The following is a 21,251-nucleotide window of genomic DNA, read 5'->3' on the forward strand; positions in this document are numbered from 1 at the left end:
GAGCCAGAGCAGAGGTGGGGTATCCTACCTGGAGGGTGGGAGGGAAGTATACACGCTGACATTGGGAAACCCCCCTCCAGCCCCAGCGTCTCAGGTTACAGTGGCCAACAGGCAAGCCCTACAAAGCATACAGACCTCTTTCTGTTCATGTGTGGATGAGCGTGGACATGGTGTGCAGAGGGGCAGAGTCTCCCAGGGAAGGTGGACAGTTAGGAAAGCTGCCACTTCTGTGACCTCTCCCAGAGGTGCTAACTCGCGTGGCCTATTGGCAAAGCTGTAGGAATATCACTGTACCGTTGTCTGTAGGCCTTCGGCTGCCGTGAGAGCAGCTGTTTCCATTGTAGCAAGTCCAGGTCGCCCTCCTTGTAGCTGTGTCCCATCCCAAAGTCCTGTGCCTTCCCTCCATTGTTGATCCATGTGGCCCCCAGGCTTGTCCCCTGAATTTCTTACTGGGGAGCACTTGTCTCTGGTGACTCAGTACAGGCAGGTAGAGGGCTTTGTCAGGGGACCAGGGCTGCGCTGAGAGCTACTGGGCCTGGTCCTGCCTCTCTTCAGTCTCCAGGGTGGGGAAAGGCAGGGGTGGCAGGCGCCTGGGCTGAAGCTGGCTGATCTAGGTGCTCTCGCACTGTCTGGTCTGTGGGCACCCAAAATGAGCCTGAAAAGAGGGTGCTGCCCAGAGCCCCGGAGCCAGCTCTCCCTGACTTGGCCAGGGCTCTTCCTGCTGTGACATGAGCCTGTGGGTGTGTCCTGGGTGGCTGTGACAAGGACCACGGAGCAGTTGCTTATGAGAGCAGCAATTTATCCCCTCACAGCTCTGGGGCCAAAAGTCCAGATCTGGGGCGTCGGCAGGGTTGTGCTCTCAGAAGATGCTAGGGGAAAATCCTGCCTAGTGTCTGACTTCTGGAGGCTCTGGGTGCTCCTTGGCTTGTGGGCGCGTTGCTCCACTCTTGGCCTCTGTTGTCACGTGGCCGACTCCCCTCTGTGTCTGCATCTCCTCTCCTCTGCTACAAGGACATGCCTCATATTGCGTTAAGACCCTCCCTACTCCACTATGACCTCATGTTAACCTAACTGATAACATCTCAAAGACCCTAATTCCAGACAGAGTCACATTCACAGGTACAGAGATTGGAACTTAAGCATAATTTTTGGTTGCACAGTTCAACCTGGAGCAGCCTTGTTTAGCCTTTGGCCACGACGGAGCTGTGTGCAGGGCAGGAGAGCAGCAGGGAGGGTACCGGGGCTTCCTGCCATGGTGGAGGGGCTTGTCCAAGGCCCAGGACTGTGCCCGTCTCACTTGGCGTCCCTCTGTTTGCTCCGCAGTGAACTTCGACCACTTTCAGATCCTCCGGGCCATTGGGAAGGGCAGCTTTGGCAAGGTAAGGTGGAGCCTGTGGGCCTGGGGCCAGCAAGGGCAGTGGAGGATGGTGCATGTTGGACAAGCTGTGCGGTGCCCCCCTGCCCAGTTCTCTGGGAAGCGGACCCACCCAGAGCCCGTGGATGGGGGTTGTGGGTACATCGCCCATAGTGCAGCTGCACTGAGCAGGCTATGATGTGGAGAAGGTCAAAGGGTGACAGCTGGAGCTTCCGACCGCTAAGGCCTTTTACAGTCCAGGTCTCTGGGGGTCTCAGCTGAGCAGGAGCTGCGGGTGTGGGCCGAACAGCCGCCGTTCTGTGGGGCCTTCCTCACCGTTCACGAAGGCTCCTCAGCACCAAGGCCACTTTACCTGGAGCCGCTTTCTTTCCTAGCGTGCTCTTAGGCCTGAGAAGAAGGCAGCCCAGAGCCGTGGTTGGTGGGGCTGATATCCCGTGTCCCTGCCTCAGGCTGCCGAGTAAATACCTGGAGCCATTGTCGGATGCGATGGCAGCACCCAGGACACTGGAGCCCATGCGATTCCAAGGGCGTGCCGGTGTAAGGTCGGGGGAGGTGCCATGTGCCTGGTGCAGGAGCCTCCTGTGCCTCCCCATCCTCCAGACAGCCCCTCATGCTTCCCCGAATCCCCCATGGCCTTGGGAACTGGAGCTGATGTCTTCATGTCCCCTTTGTTCTTTCTTGGCTGTGTCAAGAGAGACCGGGTAATTATAACTTAGCAGAGGGCTTAACGAGCCAATAAAGAGCTCAAATTAGCCCCTGGGGCACTACCTCAATGGCTCTGCTGTAAACGAGCTGCTTCTAAATGGGCACAGCTTCTTTTCAGCTTCTTCTGGCTTAGCGGATGGCGCCTTTGCCCTGGCTGCCATCCTGTTTGTGCAGCGGCTGGACACTGTGTCTGTGACACCCTTTCAGCCTTTTACAGGAATTGCCCTGTTCCTGAGCCTCATGCCCAGTGCCTGAGTGCCATTAATTACCTCGAGGCTTTGTGTCCCAGCTGATTGCTGCGGATGCCGTCTAAGGCCTGGGAGTAATTATAAGTCGGAGTAAATTAGCCATTTGGCATGAACTCGTTGAGAAAACCACTGTGCGTTGAACAGTATGTTTAATGTTTCTTGGAGTTGGGGAGAGCCAATGGGCTGATGGCAGTTTTATCGGTGGGAAAGGTGGGGTGCGAAGGCCTGGTGCTAGAGCCCGGGAGAGTCTGCTGGAGGACGAAGTGCTGGGCCTTCCTCTGCTCTCCTGGCTGCTCACAGATGAGGCGTCTGTTTTGTCCCCCAGGGCCACAGAGCGTTCAGGGACTGACGAGGGGCAGGCAGGGTGGGGCTGGGGCAGAGTCTGGCATGGAAGATGCCAGTGTGATGGGGTTCCGGGGAGGGAGGGTGACCCATATAGGTAGACACAGAGGGGCTCTGGAAGCCTCTAGGGGCATCTGCACATCTGGAGAGGGCCAGGAGGATGTCTGTGGGGCGAGTGAGGCTGTCGGACATGGCACATGGCAGGGCCTATTTCCCTGGTCCCTGCCTCCCCCACCTGCCCCTGGCTCCTGAGGTCCCCCACTGTCCACCCCCACCTCTCCTGGGCTCCTGCTCCCTGCCTGGGGGCTGTCCATGCCCCTCACAAGGACAGCTGGACAGCCCCTACCAGTGGCTGCAGAGCTGCAGGGATCTTGGCCTTTGTACAGTCCTCACCTCTGAAAAGTGTGTGGGGTGGGGGGGCAAGGCATCCAGGAAATGGGCTCTGCAGAGTGGGGTGACAGGGGGATGGTGTCTCAGTCTAGCCTAAGCTTTATTTCAGATGGAGCAACTGTGACTAAAGAGGTTGCTGGGGGCCCTGGAGTGTGGGGAGGCAGGCGGGAGCTGCTCACGGACCTGACTCAGGGCTCAGGCCTCCGATGGCGTGGCTCTCCTCCTGAGCCAGAGCCCTGAGAATCCCCGGGATGCTCTGGAAGCCTCCTGGGCAGGACCACCGTTTGCTGATGCTCCTGGGCCTTACACTGCCCGTGGGGAACCTCGGTCCAGACTCCTGGGTCTGTGTTACACAATAGCAGTAGCCTCGGAGACCAGGTCTCAGGTTCTAAACCACAGCTTCCCACTGGCGCTGGGGTACACACCTGCCCCCGCTGTCCTGCTTCAGGCATCTCTCAAAGGGAAGAGAGCGTCCATTAAAACCCAAGCTCCCAGAGGCCTGTCTTCCAGCTTTACACTTGCAGCAATCCCAGGAGTAGTCTGAACCCCACGGTGGATCCAGCTGAGGCTGAGAGGCCTCCTGGGTGAGGATTGGGGGGGGGGCGGGGGCGGTGGGGAGGGTGTGGGGGCAGAAAAGGCCCAGGCCCGGCTTCCCAGCAGCTGTCTGAGCCAAGGTCCACTTCACCCTCGAAGCAGCCTGCAACTGGGGGAGTACACTCCCTTCAACCTTCCCTCCTTCTGTCTCTACCACCGCCCCCCCAACGGGGCCTTCCTCTACAGGACCTTTCTGGGAATCTCCATGAATAGGTCCCACCCTCAGGGTGAGGCAAAGCTGCAGCTTGGGGCTGGCCCTGCGTTGTCACTGCCCCCAGAGGCTGCTGTCTTCGGACGACATCAGCCGAGGTGGGGGCTCCGGAAATAGGGGCTGTCCCTTGGTATTGGGTACCTGGCCTGGGCCATGAGGATGGGTCTAAAGTGTTCCAGGAACCGATAAAGGGAGTGATGAAGCTGGGACTTGGTCAGCCTCTCCAGAAGGAAACTGGGTGGGAGTGCAGTCAGGGCCCCCGACTGGGTCAAGACACCCTCTGTGAGATGTTACATTATAGCATAGAAAATAGAACGAGCTCTTAACCTGAAGCAGAGCAAGTCTTTCTGGTGAGTTCTAAGGCTCCCAGCAACAAAGACCCACCCATCCGTTCCCCAGAGCCTCGTCCTAAAGCTGTCAGCTGGAGACACAGGAACCAGTCAGGGTAAACCAAACCAAATCCACTGCTGTCAAGTCAATTCCAACTCATACTGACCTTGTAGGACAGAGTAGAACTGCCCTGAAGGGTTCCAGGGCTGTAAACCTTTATGGAAGCAGACTGCCACATCTTTCTCCCACGGAGTTGCTGGTGGCTTAGAACCACTGACCTGTGGGTTAGCAGGCGAGGGCTTAACCAGTGCACCAAGGGTGAGGCCAGGCATACTTTTTATTTTAATAAAAGGGTTTACTTACCTGCAGCCTTGTTTCTTTTGGAGCTTGCCTGGTTTCTTTCCAGCCACTAGACTGTTCCGTGATGGAGGTGGACTCCTGTGGAAGGAGTACCAAGGACCCAGCCTCTCAGAGCCTCCATGTCTCTATCTGTAACATGGGCTATGCCCTTCTGTGGTCACAGGCTGGTTCTGGGTGTCTCTGGAGACAACAGACATGATTGTGCCTTGAGCATGGGGTGGCATGCGGTGTGTAGTTCAGCATGGTACTGATGGCCATGCCAGCTTTCCCCTCTGCAAGTGCTTCATTAAATTCTTCCTGGGGAGGCAGGAAGCTTGCGACCTGATTCCGTTGTGTGTGTGGTGGGGTTGTTGTTGTTGTTAGGTGCCACCGAGTCGGTTCCGACTCATAGCGACCCCATGCACAACAGAGTGAAACAGTGCCTGTTCCTGTGCCATACTTAAAATCGTTGTTAAGCTTGAGCTCATTATTGCAGCCACTGTCAATCCACCTCGTTGAGGGTCTTCCTCTTTTCCGCTGACCCTGTACTTTGCCAAGCATGATGTCCTTCTCCAGAGACTGGTCCCTCCTGACAACATGTTCAAAGTATGTAAGACGCAGTCTTGCCATCCTTGCTTCTAAGGAGCATTCTGGTTGTAACTTCTTCTAAGACAGATTTGTCCATTCTTTTGTCAGTCCATGGTATATTCAATATTCTTCGCCAGCACCACAATTCAAAGGCATCAGTTCTTCTTCGGTCTTCCTTATTCATTGTCCAGCTTTCCCATGCATATGATGTGATTGAAAATACCATGGCTTGGGTCAGGCACACCTTAGTTTTCAAGGTGACATCTTTGCTCTTCAACATCTTTAAAGAGGCCCTTTGCAGCGGGTTTACCCAATGCAATGCATCTTTTGATTTCTTGACTGCTGCTTCCATGGCTGTTGATTGTGGATCCAAGTAAAATGAAATCCTTCACAACTTCAATCTTTTCTCCATTTATCATGATGTTGCTCATTGGTCCAGTTGTGAAGATTTTTGTTTTCTTTATGTTGAGGTGTAACCCATACTGATGGCTGTGGTCTTTGATCTTCATCAGTAAGTGCTTCAAGTCCTCTTCACTTTCAGCAAGCAAGGTTGTGTCATCTGTATATAGCAGGTTGTTAATGCGTCTTCCTCCAATCCTGAGGAAGTCCAGCTTCTTTTATTATTTGCTCAGCATACAGATTGAATAGGTATAGTGAAAGAATACAATCCTGACGCACACCTTTCCTGACTTTAAACCAATCAGTATCCCCTTGATCTGTCCGAGCAACTGCCTCTTGATCTATGTAAATGTTCCTCATGAGCACAATTAAGTGTTCTGGAACTCCCATTCTTTACAATGTTATCTATAATTTGTTATGAGCCACACAGTTGAATGCCTTTGCCTAGTCAATAAAACACAGGTAAACATCCTTCTGGTAGTCTCTGCTTTCAGCCAGGGTCCATCTGACATCAGCAATGATATCCCTGGTTCCACGTCCTCTTCTGAAACCGGCCTGAATTTCTGACAGTTCCCTGTCGATATACTGCTGCAGCCATTTTTGAATGATCTTCAGCAAAATTTTGCTTGTGTGTGGTATTAATGATATTGTTCTATAATTTCCACATTCAATTGGAACAGGCATAAATATGGATCTCTTCCAGTCAGTTGGCCAGGAAGCTGTCTTCCATATTCTTGGCATAGACAAGTGAGCACCTCCAGCGCTGCATCCTTTTGTTGAAACATCTCAATTGATATTCCATCAATTCCTGGAGCCTTGTTTTTCGCCAGTGCCTTCAGAGCAGCTTGGACTTCTTCCTTTAGTACCATCGGTCCCTGATCATATGCTGCCTCTTGAAATGGTTGAACATCGACTAATTCTTTTTGGTATAATGACTCTGTGTATTCCTTCCATCTTCTTTTGATGCTTCCTGCATCATCTAATATTTTCCTCATAGAATCCTTTACTACTGCAACTCGAGGCTTGAATTTTTTCTTCAGTTCTTTCAGCTTGAGAAACGCTGAGCGTTTTCTTCCCTTTTGGTTTTCCATCTCCAGCTCTTTGCACATGTTGTTATAGTACTTTGTCTTCTCCAGCCACCCTTTGAAATCTTCTGTTCAGTTCTTTTACTTCATCAATTCTTCCTTTTGCTTTAGTTGCTTGACTTTCGAGAGCAAGTTTCAGAGTCTCCTCTGACATCCATCTTGGTCTTTTCTTTCTTTCCTGTCTTTTCAATGACCTCTTGCTTTCTTCACGTATAACATCCTTGATGTCATGTATAACTCGTCTGGTCTGGTCTTGGGTCACCAGTGTTCAGTGCATCAAATCTGTTCTTCAGATGGTCTCTAAATTCAGGTGGGATATACTCAAGGTCATATTTTGGCTCTTGTGGACTTGATCTGATTTTCTTCAGTTTCAGCTTGAACTTGCATATGAGCAATAGTCGGCCCCTGGCCTTGTTCTGACTGATGATATTGAGCTTTTCCATCGTCTCTTTCCACAGATGTAGTCAGTTTGATTTCTGTGTGTTCCATACGGTGAGGTCCATGTGTATAGTCGTTGTTTATGTTGGTGAAAGAAGGTATTTGCAATGAAGAAGTCGTTGGTCTTGCAAAATTCTGTCATTCTATCTCCAGCATTGTTTCTGTCACCAAGGACATGTTTTCCAACTACTGATCCTTCTTCTTTGTTTCCAACTTTTGCATTCCAATCGCCAGTAATTATCAGTGCATCTTGATTGCATGTTTGATCAATTTCAGACTTCAGCAGCTGATAAAAATCTTCTATTTCTTCATCTTTGGCCCTAGTGGTTGTGTGTAAATTTGAATAATAGTCGTATTAACTGGTCTTCCTTGTAGGCGTATGGATATTATCCTATCACTGACAGCGTTGTACTCTAGGATAGACCTAGAAATGTTCTTTTTGACGATGAATGCAACACCATTCCTCTTCAAGTTGTCATTCCCAGCATAATAGACAAACTGACAGACACGTGGGGGTGTTTGGTGGGGAGGGGTTGAGAAATTGCAGGTGAACCTCTCACACAGACCCCAGCCCTCGGTCTTACACAGGAAAGTACAATTCCTGCTCCTGAAAAGTCCAGCCCAAGCGTCTGATGGGCGGGCAGCCTTCTTTGTGGTCAGTCCTGACCCATGCTCCCACATCTCCTGGCTCCTCTCTGGAACCTTCTGCTGGATCCACCTCACCGAGCTGGAAGACAGCAGCAGAGGGAATGAACGACAGCGGGGAGTTCCTGTGGGAAGGTCCCATGGGGGAGGTCCCCTGGGAGTGTCCCATGGGGAGGCCGCATCCCTGCAGGTCACTGGAGGAAAAGGAGCTTAGATGTTGGAACCTGACCTGGCCACAGCAGGATGCAGAAACCAAGGTCCCAGGGTTTCCTCTGCAATGCCTTCAGGGAATTTGGAAACTTCCATCTCAGGCACCATGCCCAGACCCTACTGGCTTCCCAGTATTTATCAAAAATAAAAATAAAAAGCACCGTCTTTTCTCCTAGGATTCCCTGACAGGGATCCTTTTGCCCTAATGTCCCTTGGCTCCTTCCCTCTTCCCCTGAGGCTGGTGTCTTTGACTGGGCTTCCTAATGGGTGAACTCAGCCTTTGGGGCCTTTTAAGGAAGGTTTTACATTGTTTACTTTCAAGCTTTGGCAGCACTTGTTGCTCCTGTGATGGGCCCCCAAACTTTCTTGGAGCTGTGATCCAATGGTCTTGGGCTTGCCTCTGTCAGTGATCCTTTCTAAGAATAAAGCAGAAGGAAAGTGTAACAAAAGCCCCCTCCCCAGGGGGCTGCCCTTGTCCTCCTTATTGTGGAGGAACTACCACCCCACCAGGCTGCTGGCAGCTCCCTGGTTGTTCACCACTTCCTGCAGGCAACTTTTCCAGGAAGCTCTGGGCTGGTAGGCCTGGGGGAGGGGTGCTGGCTTTGAAGTGGAGGGAAATGCTGATTAAGAAGACTAGGCCCTGGGGGGTGGGAGTAGGGGAGAGGGTACTGGTCAAAGGACCAGAGGGAGTGCTAAGCAGCTGGGCTGGGCAGCAAGGTCAGAAGAAAAGGTGTCCCAGAAGGGCTGAGCCTGGACAGGATAGGGGGCAGGGGCTTGGCCTCTTCTTCCAGTAGTAGGGAAACTGATCCCAGTGAGGGCGGGGCTGCCTGGAGGTTACAGGGCGCTGGGGGCAAGAACACTGGTGGCAAGGATGGGAGCGGGGTGATCTCCTGATGGGGGGCCTTTCCCAGCTGCCACAGCACGTGTGGCATTGCTGATGTCACATGGATCCTGGCTGAAATCAGAGAATACCAGAAAGATGTTTACCTGTGTTTTATTGACTATGCAAAGGCATTCTATTGTGTGGATCACAGCAAATTATGGTTAACATTGCAAAGAATGGGAATTCCAGAACGCTTTATTGTGCTTGCGAACACTTTATTGAACCTGTACATAGATCAATAGGCAGTCATTCGAACAGAACAAGGGGATACTGTGTGGTTTAAAGTCAGGAAAGGTGTGCATCAGGGTTGTATCACCATACCTATTCAATCTGTATGCTGAGCAAATAATACGAGAAGCTGGACTATACGAAGAAGGGGCATCAGGATTGGAGGAAGACTCATTAACAACCTGTGTTATGCAGATGACACAACCTTGCTTGCTGAAAGTGAAGAGGACTTGAAGCACTTACTGAAGAAGATCAAAGACCAAAGCCTTCAGTATGGGTTACACCTCAACATAAAGAAAACAAAAATCCTCACAACTGGGCCAATAAACAACACCATGAAGAATGGAGAAAAGACTGAGGTTGTCAAGGATTTCATTTTACTTGGATCCACAATCAACACCTGTGGCAGCAACAGTTAAAAAAATGAAAAGACGCGTTGCATTGGGCAAATCTGCTGCAAAAGACCTCTTTAAGGTGTTGAAGAGCAAAGATGTCACCCTGAAGACTAAGGTGTGCCTGACCTAAGCCATGGTGTTTTCAGTCACCTCATATGCATGTGAAATGTGGATGAATAAGGAAGACCAAAGAAGAAATGATGCCTTTGAGTTGTGGTGTTGGCAAAGAATAGTGAATATACCACGGACTGCCAAAAAAAAAAAAAAAAAAAAAAAACCCCAAATCAAACCCAGTGCCGTCAAGTTGGTTCTGACTCATAGCGACCCTGTAGGACAGAGTAGAACTGCCCCACAGAGTTTCCAAGGAGCACCTGGAGGATTCGAACTGCCGAGCCTTTGGTTAGCAGCCGTAGTACTTCACCACTGCACCACCAGGGTTTCCAAGGACTGCCAAAAGGACAAATAAATATGTCTTGGAGGAAGTACAACCAAAATGCTCCTCAGAAGCAAAGATGGCGAGACCGTGTCTTACATATTTTGGACATGTTATCAGGAGGGATCAGTCCCTGGAGAGAGACATCATGCTTGGTAAAGTAGAAGGCCAGCGAAAAAGAGGAAGAGTCTCAACGAGATGGATTGACACAGTGACTGCAATAATGGGCTCAAGCATATGAATGATTATGAGGATGGTGCAAGACCTGGCAGTGTTTCATTCTATTGTGCATAGGGCCAATATGAATCCAAACTTACTCAACAGCACCTAACAACAACAACAACACAGTGCACATGGTGCCCTCTGCCCAGCACGCTTTCTCTTCCTGCCTGCAGCCCGGGGGCCTCCCTGTGGAGTTGGGAGCTACAGACCATGATCAGAGCAGGGCGCAAGTTTGCTGGGTTGGCTCTGGGTCCATCCATACAGTGGAATATTACTCAGCCATAAAAAGAGATGACGTTCTGATGCATGCTACGACATGGATGGACCTTGAAAACATCATGCTGCATGAACTAAGCCAGACGCAAAGGGACAAGTATGGCGTGAACCCACTTATACGAACTATTTTGAATAGGCAAGTATAGAGAGATCAAAGTTATTAGTGGTTACCAGTGATGCGTGGGTGGGTGGGGGGCAGGAAGATCCAATGCTCAGGCGACACTGAGCTTCTGTCGAGGGTGGTGGGAAGATTTGGGAATTGTTCATGGTGATGGTTGGACAACATGCTGAACATGGTTAACGTTACTGAGCTGTGCATGTGAAAACTGTAGAAATGGCAAATGTTACATGTCTATTTACCAGAATAGATAAAAGAGAGTTCCTGAAGTTGACCGCCTCCGATATTTCCTAAAGTCCCAGAGTAGCAGAAAGGACATGATAGATACCCCAAAGTGGGCACTGTGCTAGAGCAGTTCCCCAGAGTTCAGAGGGGCAGAGCAATAATGGATGGGAATCATGGCAGATGAGACAGGACAGGGTATGGCCCAGGAGACTTGATGCAGGTGTACAGGAGGATTCAGGGGAGCGCTGGGTGAATCCGGGGTATGAAACAATCATAGAGATAGCGGGAGAAGCTCATCGGGACCAGACCGGCCTCACCTCTACCTGGAAATGCTCTCAAGTTCTGGGCAGAGTTGACAGGAGAGGTGAACACACATCCTGTGGGAAGGCCTGGCTTCCAAGGTGAGAGGAAGTTCTGTGAGCATCTAGGCCAGGTGACAGGAAGTCCTGTGAGTGTCTAGGCCAGGTGACAAGAAGTCCTGTAAGCATCCAGGCCCAGTGACAGGAAAAGCAGATCACGCAGAAGAGAGGGGAGTGGTGTTATGTCATGCCGTCAGCCTCTCAAAGAAGTAGCGTCTCCAGGGTCAATGAAAAAAATATTGTTAGCAAAGAATTTCACGTCTCATCAAACTTGTGTGCTGTGTGTGGATCAGGAAATGAAATATTCACAGGTATGAGAAGTCAGAATATACACCGTATCACACATACACACACGCCCCACATATATATACAACATTCATGTACTTGGAGTGTACACCACACCACATACACACACGCCCCACATATACATACAACATTCATGTACTTGGAGTATACACCAGCCCACATACACACACACCCCACATATACATACAACATCCATGTACTTGGAGTATACACCACCCGACTCCACCCTGTATACACACACACCCCACACACACATGCAACATTCACACGCTCAGAATTATACCACCCTGCATATACACACCCCCCATATACAGCATTCATATACTCAGGATATTCACCACCCCACACATATGTGTACACCATGTATGCCTACAATATTCACACACTTGAAATATACACCATCCCATATGCGCTTTTGAACTTGGTGGCTCTCTTTCTGCAATAAGAAGGTGATATCTGAAAGCCATTTCTGAAATGGCCATTCCACCGCGTAGTTACTGTGCAACTGAGCACAGGAAATTATTTTCCCCTGAAGCAACGAAGTTAGAGGGAGGATCAACTAAAAGCAGAGATCGAGTGTGGGCTGTGTTACTGGGTGGCTAGGTAAACAGGGCATTTGCCCAGCACCAGGTGCGGGCATATGCCCTCCCAGGCCTCCAGACTTACTTGGCACGGGACAGCGCAGTGTGTGTCTGACAGGTCGGGACAGATGGTGGGGTAGGGGTGGGGCTGCCTGAGGCTGTGGCACCGCCTCTGTGCCCAGCTGACCCCCACTCCAGGGGCCCACTCCTCCCAATTCCTGGCATCACTGCCAGCCCTGTGCCCCTCTGCATCTCTGGGGTAGGGGCTCCCAGTACATGAACATCAGTCGACAGACGACCACAGTCTCCGCTTTGGGCCACGTGACTGCTGCCATACCGCCCTCAGGGCCTCTGGCCATCGTCCCTGGGTCAGCCCACTCACTATGCCTGTCCAAGGAGTGTGGGCCACTTGGCATGGCTGCACAGGGCTCCTGCGGGCCCCCCGGCACAGCCCACACAGGGAGCATCCGCTTAGTGTGGACCACAGAGACCCCGGCCTGTTCCTCCCACCTGCCTCCCCACAGCCCTCCCGTCCCCCATTAGGATTGCCCAGGTTCCGTCCTCTCTGTGGGCTACCGTGTGTTTCCAGTGGGCGTCTGCTGAGGGGCATAGACTCCCCCAGTGCCTCCACCCCCATGCAAAGACGAGGAATGTGTCATGTGCAGGTTGAAGGCCGGATGGGGCAAGGTCGCCCACTGGCGGTCATCGCAGGGCAAGGCCGCCCACTGGCGGTCGTCACTACAGAAAGACACACACGAGCTCACCAGGGACAGGGCCCAAGGGGCTTTCGGGGCCTTTGGCGGGGGCGGGGGGGAAGCTGTCCCGGCGGGGGCAGGAGGAGGGGACAGCAGAGGGGTCACTGGACTGGTGGTCTGGAGGGCAGGGTGGCATTGGACCCTCAGTTTTCCTGGTCACCCCCTGCTGCTTGGCTCCGGAGCTGACCCGACTATCTTCCAGCAAGGTCGTCTGCCTCTGCCAGTGGACACTGCCCCAGATGTCTCGCCAGCCCCTTCTCCTCTGTGCTGTCTAGCACAGAGCTCGGTGCCTGGGGCCCTGGGAGAGGCTGCCTTGCCCCCATGCCGGCCAGCAGCCACAACCTCTGGATGGAGCCTGGCCTCAGTGCTGGACTCCTCGGAGCTGCCCAAGAGGCCGACTCAGGTCCAGATTCCTCCAGAGCCCTCGAGGTCCCAGGTGGGTTAGGAGGCTGCTTCCTTGTCAGCTTGGAGGCCTTAAGTACCTGTTGTCAGCTTCTTCTTTCTGGGGAACAGAAATTACTTGGAAAGAAAAAGGGCTTGGGGTGAATCACTCAAACTGCAAAATATACAAACAACATCATGAGAAGGCGGCAATGACACAAGCGTTAGTCACCAGGCTCTTTGGGGCGGTTCCTGCGGGCCTGGCTGGCTGATGGCATTGGAATGGAGGCCCAGGCCCTCCTGGCCAGCCGAGGGCATTGGAAGGGAGGCCCAGGCCCTCCTGGCTGGCGCAGAGGTCCGTTCCTCACCAGCTCCATCCCACTGATTCCTGAGCTGCTGGCTGGAGCTGCCTGCCGTAGGAAGCCGCTTGGAAAGCGAGGCCAGCTGTGTTTGGGGAGATGGGTGAATCCAACCAGCTCGCTCTTGCTGCCCAGGTTCTATCTCAGCAACTTCGGGCCCTTACCTCCTTTGTGTGACAGCTGCACAGTTTGACCGTGGTCACCTGAGATCCCTGGGAGGAGCAGCAGCCAAGCCAGGCTCCCGGTGCCTCTGGTGGAGCCTCTTTGATGGGTGGGAGCAGGCCCACGGGACAGCTACTCAGCCTTTCCGGCAGGAACGCTGCCCCAAACCGAAGACTGCTCAGGAGCCTCCACAGAGCACTCTGTGCCCGATCAATGATTTACTCAAATCCGTTTTAAGGAAGCCTGGCACCGAAGGTGGTCAGGGTGGCGGGGCTGGCCTTGGGCTGTGCTCTCTGCTGCCTGGGTTTGGACACTGGCGAAGGAGGGAGAGGGGCCCCGTGGGGCCTGAAAGTGGCTTGGCAGGCCAGGTGGAGGGTGGGGACAGAGGCTGGACTAGTGTGCTGGCCAGAGATCTGGGAGCAGGGTGTTCCGAAGCACTGGTTGGGGGCAGGAGTGGACCTACCTTCTTGGAGCCCAGCGTTAGGCCCTGGTGCACCGTCCATCTGGGTGTACAATGCGCTGTAAGGCGGGAGAGTGGGGACGGCTGAGCTGAGCACTGGAAACCGTTTCTCCTTCATTTCTATGCACAGATAAACAACCTGCGACTTCCATCTGAAGCCCCCGGCTTTCTCTGCTCCCCAGCAGAGAGTGGGTCCCCAGGACAGGGGCGGCTGCCTCCTTCCCCACCCTCCCTCCGAGCTGCACTGTGAATGGAAGGACAGAAATACACTTGTTTGGAGCTTAATGAGATGCCAGTCGAGCAGGGCTGGGAGCACGAGTGGGTGGGCTGGCCGCCTGCTGAGGCTCACGCTCATTCTCCTTCTGATTTTTCCAGCTGGCTTGCAAAATAATAATTTTTGGAATTGCTGTGGGGAGTGCTGAGAGTTGAGGAGAGGTCACTCATCATCTGGCTGTCCTCTGGGGCTTCTCCTGCTCTGCAAGGCCGCCCTCGGCCTATAGCAGCTCCTGTCCCTGTCAGGGAGGACCTGTCACCACTCGTTTGCCAGCTGGGTGGCTGTGGGTGGGGGCCAGAGGCTCTGCTGTCCTGCCAGCCCAGCTCTCTCTCCCATGGCTGCAGGTCCCTGTCCGTCGAAGGTAGGCGATGCTGGGGCCACCGTGTTGCCTGGCTCACTGGAGAGGCCATGTCCTCCGATGGGCTCATCTGACCTTCAGAAATGCTGCCTGGGCACTGGCTGCATGACAGCCCCTGGCCTGCTGAGTGTCTCCAATGCCCAGGAGGCAGGGAGGACATCACCCTCACCTCACAGGAGGACCAAGTCTCAGGGAGGGGCTCCAGTGACAAGCTGAGGCCACATAACCAGTAAGTCATGGAGCTTGGTCAAACCCAGGCAGGTGCCTCCAGGGCCACACGCTGACTGCTGCACGCACCGCTGAGGCTGGTAGAATGATGCTCCTAGAGACGTCCCATCCTAATCCCGGGACCTGTGACTCTGCTCTGCAACATGGCACAAGGGAGTTACGGCTGCAGATGGATTCAGGTTGCTAATCAGCTGACCTGAAATCAGGGGATGATCCTGGGTCATCCAGGTGGGCTCAGTGTCCTCACAAGAGTCCTTGTAAATGGAAGTGAGAGGCAGAGAGGAGGTCAGAGAGAGAGACTTGAAGAAGTTACACTGTTGGTTTTGAAGATGAAGAAGGGGCCATGGGCGAAGAACGTGGGTGGCCTGTAAAAACTGGAAAAGGCAAGGAAAGGGACTCTCTCCTGGAGCCTCCAGAAGGAAGCTGCCCTGCAACAGCTGGACTTTAGCCCAAATCCAAAAAACCCATTGCTGTTGAGTCGATTCCAACTCACAGCAACCCTATAGGTAGAACTGCTCCACAGGGTTTCCAAGAAGTGGCTGGTGGATTTGAACTGCTAACACTTTGGTTAGCAGCTGAGTTCTTAACCACTGCACCACCAGGGCTTCTCAGACTTTAGCCCAGGGAGACCCGTCTGGAATTCTGACCTTCAGAACTATAAGAGAATAAGCTTCTGCTGCTTGAAGTTACGGAGTTTGTGGCAATTACAGCAGCCATGGGAGACTCATCCCCCACCTGCCTGACCCCACTGCTGTGGGTGCTCCACCCTCCTGTGGGTGCTTCACCCTCCTGTCCTCTGCTGTGGGTGCCCTACCCTCCTGTCCTCTGCTGTGGGTGCTCCACCCTCCTGTCCACTGCTGTGGGTGCCCTACCCTCCCGTCCACTGCTGTGGGTGCTCCGCCCTCCTGTCCACTGTTGTGGGTCCTCTGCCCTCCTGTCCACTGCTGTGGGTGCTCTACCATCCTGTCCTCTGCTGTAGGTACCTTTGCCTTTCTGCCTGGTGGCCCTTCATTTCCATGGGTCAAGGAAGCTCAGTGCCTGTGTGTTCTCTGACTCATATGTTCAGGTTCTGGGAACTCTGGCCCAGATGACCCCGAGGGAACTCCTCAGGGGACCAGAGTGCCCCCTTGGCTGAGAACACGCAGTGGGAAGCTGAGGGTCTGCGCCTGGCTAAGGCGTGGAGGTGCTTGGCTGAGCCTCGATGCACAGCAGGCGTTCACTGAGGCAGTGCTGTAACTTGGTCCTGGAAATCAAGTTGGAGCCTGGCTAAGAGTAGGTGGGGTCATCACAGACCCCCACACTCTGGGAGGGTCAGCCAGATAGCCAGTGAAGAGCAGCCAGGTTCGTTAGGAGTGAGGACAGGGACCAGGAGATGAGCCATGAGGTATGTGAAGGCACCTGAAGGCCCTCCCCTGGACAGGTATGGGCCTCCCATGTGGCTTCAGCAGCTGGAATGGCCTCAGCCCTGCTGGAGTAAGGCTGGGTCTGCAGCGATACATCAACTTCTATTACCACACCCCCACAATATCATTACAGAAGCCAAAGCAGGCTCACTCCCCTCCTCAAATGTAGCTATTTCCATTTGTCCATGTTCAAGTCCAGCTTCTGCCCGCATTGGGCATCTAATCTTTATGTTGTCATTACATAGTTTAGCTTCACACTTTTGCTTAACGTTGTAAGAACTGTTACATACCATTAAAATTCTTTATAAATATTTCAATGGCTGCATGGTATTCCATTGAGCTCACTTATCCATGTCCATAAGATTGTTGGATGTTAAGGTTGTTGGAAATTCTTGTTATAAATAACACTGTGATGAACATCTTCAGACATAAAGTGCCTTCCATTTCTTAGAATGCTCCCAAGAGCCGAATCCAGCAGGTTTGGCTTGAGACTCTGATGCCCACTGAGGGGTCAGGTCAGTTCCAGGCCACCCACCTTTGGGTGACGCCTTTGGTATAGTCTCCTGTCCATCCTGAGTTCTGGAATCTTTCACTTCTCCAGACTCTGGGCATTTGTTCCTTCGAGACCAGGAGACCAAAGGCCTGTGGGAACCCCTCAGAGCTAGCTCTGGGTTATCTTCCCTCAAGACGTTTTCTGTGACCTGAATAGCTGTACAGCCCATGTTTTTGTACGTCAAATCCTGGCTCCCCCCCAGAAATCGTTTGTCCTGGAGTCTGATGGATTTTCCTTTGGCCAAAAGGGGCACCCAGTACATGATTCTCATGGTTGCTTTCATCTCACTCCTCTCCTCACCCTAATCCTGTCTGCCAAGCATTGGTAGGTTGCCTCTGGTCAGCCACCTTTCAGTGCTCGAGGGCATTGATTGCTATTGCAAAGAACTGTGTGGGGAATCTGTCATCACAGAGGTTCCCTGTTGTAACAGGAAGGATGCCCTGTGGCTGAACTGTTGCAGAAGTTCAGTTATCCTGGTAAGGATGGTAGCTCTTGCTTATGGGGGTTTCCTAGGTGCAGGATCTGTGCTCGTGGGTTCTCAGTTCCCCCAACAACCCTCTAAGCCACTTGCCCCAAGACCGGGAACGAATGCTGGGTTAGGAAGGTAATGTGACAGGCCCAGGTCATGGCTGGCGAGTAGCGTGGTCACCGTCCCATCCCTGCACTGCTCTGCCCACTAGGTGCTTCTTTTCTCACGTGGGGTGGTCTTAGGCTGTCTGCATGACAGAGAGTTCTTAGGTGTCCTTGTTCTGTGGAAGAAGCTTACTCATAGTAGACTTGAAGTCCTGGCCATTTCAGCGTCAGCTCTGCTGCAGCCAGCGGAGCATGTGTCGCCCTGTGTCCTTGCTGAGACGTCGTCTGTGCTGCTCAGGTGTGCATTGTGCAGAAGCGGGACACGGAGAAGATGTACGCCATGAAGTACATGAACAAGCAGCAGTGCATTGAGCGTGATGAGGTCCGCAACGTGTTCCGGGAGCTGGAGATCCTGCAGGAGATTGAACACGTCTTCCTGGTCAACCTCTGGTAAGCTTGCCCGTTGGGGGATTGAGCCAGCAAGGGGCTCACTGTGGAAAGGCCTGTCTCCTTCAGCCTGGCTCCATAGTCTGTGTTCGCATCCCCCTAGAGTGCCCCTCCCGGCTGCTCCCTGGCACTCCGTGCCTCTGGATGCCCCTTGGCACCTACAGCCCCTCCCTTCCCCCCACCCCTGCCATTCACTGACCTTTCTGTGCCCTGGGGCACCAGGATTCAGCGTCCATGGGCATACTGGGGTTAATGCAGTGCCTCCCTTGGGCCTGCAGGAAGCCCAGGGCTTTTCCACAAAGGAGGCTTGCGACCCATGGTGTTTCTGGCACTAAAATCAATGGGGAAGGCTTTGGGGGCCTGACTTTGGGTTTACTCCATAAAATAGGTGCAAAGGCTAGCCCCGTCATCACCATTATCACCATCATCTCATCTCTACCACCATCATCTCCATCACCATCCCCATCCCTATCATCACCATCCCCTCCTCCTCCTCCTCATCATCATCATCCCCATCATCACCATCGTTCCCACCACCATTTCCATCATCATCATCATCCCCTCTTCATCCTCACCATCCTCCTCCTCATAATCCCCATCACCACCATCATCGTCATTCCCATCATCATCGTCATCCCCAACGTCACGGTTATCCACGTCATTATCATCATCTCCCTCATGATCATCATCCCCATCCCCGCTGTCATCATCGTCATCCCTCCACGTGGCCACTTCTTCACCTGCTCCCTCTGTGCTCACAGGTACTCCTTCCAGGACGAGGAGGACATGTTCATGGTGGTGGACCTGCTGCTGGGTGGGGACCTGCGCTACCACCTGCAGCAGAACGTTCAGTTCTCTGAGGACACAGTGAGGCTGTACATCTGTGAGATGGCGCTGGCCCTCGACTACCTGCGCAGCCAGCACATTATCCACAGGTGTGTGCATACGTTTGCTGAGGCGCACGTCTTGGGGACATGCAGGCCCTGCCGGGGGATTCCAGATGGGAATAGGGGTGGTTTCGGGATCCTCACCCCACTCTCTCTCTTTGTGCAGAGATGTCAAGCCTGACAACATTCTCCTGGACGAGCAAGGTGAGCTGGGCAGTGTGAGGGCAGGTAGGGGCAGGCATCTGTCTCACCACATGGGTGCTCTCCCTTTCTGGGGCAGCCGTCCAGCCTCTCCTCCTCCTGCAGGACATGCTCACCTGACAGACTTTAACATCGCCACCATCATAAAGGACGGGGAAAGAGCGACTGCGCTGGCTGGCACCAAGCCCTACATGGGTAGGTGCCCGCTGCTCGGACTGCACCTGCCCTCACACCCCTCCTGCCAGCCCATGGATCTCCCCAGACTTCCTGAAACTCCCCTAAAGCCGCCTGGCAGTAAGTGGTGGGCCAGGCTCTAGATCCTGTCGTGTGGACTGGGCAAGAGTCTCAGTGACGCCCGTGAGAGCTGTGTGCTGTGCCATGAGGGAGCCCACTTCACACAGGACCAGCATGCATGGGAGCCAGTACTCCAGTGGCAGAGTCCGTGCCCTGCGCATGGTGGTTCTAGAAGGGCATTGGGAGGGCAGAGTACAAGTGCCGGGCGGGGATCGGGGCTGGACCCTACTGGCTCAGCACCCCTTCTCTGTCTGTCAAAAGCTCCTGAGATCTTCCAATCCTTCGTCAGCGGTGGGATCGGCTACTCCTTCGAGGTGGACTGGTGGTCGGTGGGGGTGATGGCCTATGAGCTGCTGCGTGGATGGGTATGGAGCTGTGAGCAAGACACCCACCATGCTAAGGGGTGACCATGCTGTTGGGCGGGCCAGAATTCTGACAAGTAAATGACGCTTGGCTGGCTGGGTCTCCCACAGCCAGGGCAGGTCTGCGTGCAGCTGAGCAGGGCGTGCCTCCTCGGAACTTTCAGGGAGATTCCTGGATTGATCCCAGTGTTCTCCCTGGGGGCCTCCATCCATCCTGACTGGGAGCTCAGGGGTGGGGGTGCACTGCCCTTTCCCATCTCTCTGGGGAATGCAGCTGCCCTGGGCTCTGTACCCCCAGCCACCCTGTGGGACCCTGCACCTTAGGAAGGCAGATCCCTTTGCCCTGTGGGCTGATCCACAGGGCCCTGAGGTAAGGGCAGGCAGGATGGCCACCCCCTGCTGCCCAGCTTGGCACAGTGCTGGGTGTGGGGGCCCAGGGGCAGACTCTGCCTCCCAGCTCTCCCCAGGCTGTGCTCAACTCTGTGCCTGCCCATGGAGATGGGGGTGCTGCCTGGCACTGCTCTGAGTGTCATGACTGTAGGGGTGCTGCCTGGCTTTCCTCTGGGTATAACGCAGAGTGGGAATGCTGCCTGGCTGTGCTCTGGGTATAATGGGGGGTGGGGTGCTGCTTGGCTGGCTGTGCTCTGGGTGTAATGATGGCCCTAACCAGCCACACCTGCCCCCAGCGGCCCTACGACATCCACTCAAGCAATGCGGTGGAGTCTCTGGTGCAGCTCTTCAGCACCGTGAGTGTCCAGTACGCCCCAACCTGGTCCAAGGACACGGTGGCCCTGCTGCGGAAGGTGGGTCCATGTCCCCCACCCAGGGCAACACACGCCCACCCCCACATTGGCTTCTCGAGCTGGGATGTCCTGCCCATGGAGGGGGATACCCTCCCCACGCAGGATCAACCTGGCATTCTTGGGGGCCCAGCCAGGCTGACAGGAGAACACCTCTGGACCCCACATTAGCCCAAGTGGTTCAGGAGGTGGGCCTTGGCTCCCAGGGACCTGGGGAGGAGTGACCCCCATGCCCAGACCCCTGAAATGGGGCCTGATCATCCCCCAGCATCAGCACCCAGCAGGAACCCCCACCTCCACCTCTTTCCTGGGATCCATGGGCCAGTAAAGGATGTGGGCCCAGGATGAGCCTTGTTTATGGAGACTTAGAGCTGAGCAGGTGAAACCCGGTGTGCCAGGCTTCTGGTGCCACCTACCAGTGACGCTCAGCAGTGTGTCCCTGCGGGCCCGCCTCCTGGCACCAGCCTCTGTTGCATCCTCTGGCTCAGGGGCTTGGCCTGACCCGCTTTGACCAAGCTGGGCTTGGGCTGGTCACTACGCTGACCCAGTTGCTTTAGCTGCACTTGGCACATGTCTTCTCACGGGTCCTGGAGCCTCTCAGGTCCGACCTCAGGCCCCGGTGGCACGTCCTGGTGCAGTGCTGGGTCTGGGGTGTCCTGCCTGATGGGCCTTGTTCCAGCTCCTCACGGTGAACCCCGAGCACCGCGTCTCCAGCCTCCAGGACATGCAGGCAGCCCCCTCGCTGGCCTACGTGCCATGGGACGACCTGAGCCAGAAGAAGGTGGAGCCGGGCTTCGTGCCCAACGTAAGTGAGACCCCGCCCTCCCCG

At 54.0% G+C, this 21,251-nt stretch overlaps 1 protein-coding gene across 2 annotated transcripts in view; it reads left to right on the forward strand.

Annotated features, from left to right (window-relative positions):
* STK32C (serine/threonine kinase 32C) overlaps positions 1-21,251 on the forward strand; it is a 65,643-nt gene that overhangs the window by 39,793 nt on the left and 4,599 nt on the right. Inside the window, exons 2-9 of one of the 2 annotated variants that reach the window (XM_064269098.1) lie at positions 1,324-1,379; positions 17,730-17,881; positions 18,640-18,813; positions 18,932-18,969; positions 19,072-19,161; positions 19,522-19,625; positions 20,309-20,425; positions 21,102-21,227. In XM_064269098.1, coding sequence (XP_064125168.1) covers positions 1,324-1,379; positions 17,730-17,881; positions 18,640-18,813; positions 18,932-18,969; positions 19,072-19,161; positions 19,522-19,625; positions 20,309-20,425; positions 21,102-21,227 — 857 coding nt within the window. Of the gene's footprint in view, positions 1-1,323; positions 1,380-17,729; positions 17,882-17,910; positions 18,814-18,931; positions 18,970-19,071; positions 19,162-19,521; positions 19,626-20,308; positions 20,426-21,101; positions 21,228-21,251 lie in introns of those variants that run through there. The other variant, XM_064269097.1, reaches the window with a different exon arrangement.

The sequence above is a fragment of the Loxodonta africana genome, chromosome 16 (assembly GCF_030014295.1).
Source record: "Loxodonta africana isolate mLoxAfr1 chromosome 16, mLoxAfr1.hap2, whole genome shotgun sequence".
NCBI lineage: Eukaryota > Metazoa > Chordata > Mammalia > Proboscidea > Elephantidae > Loxodonta > Loxodonta africana.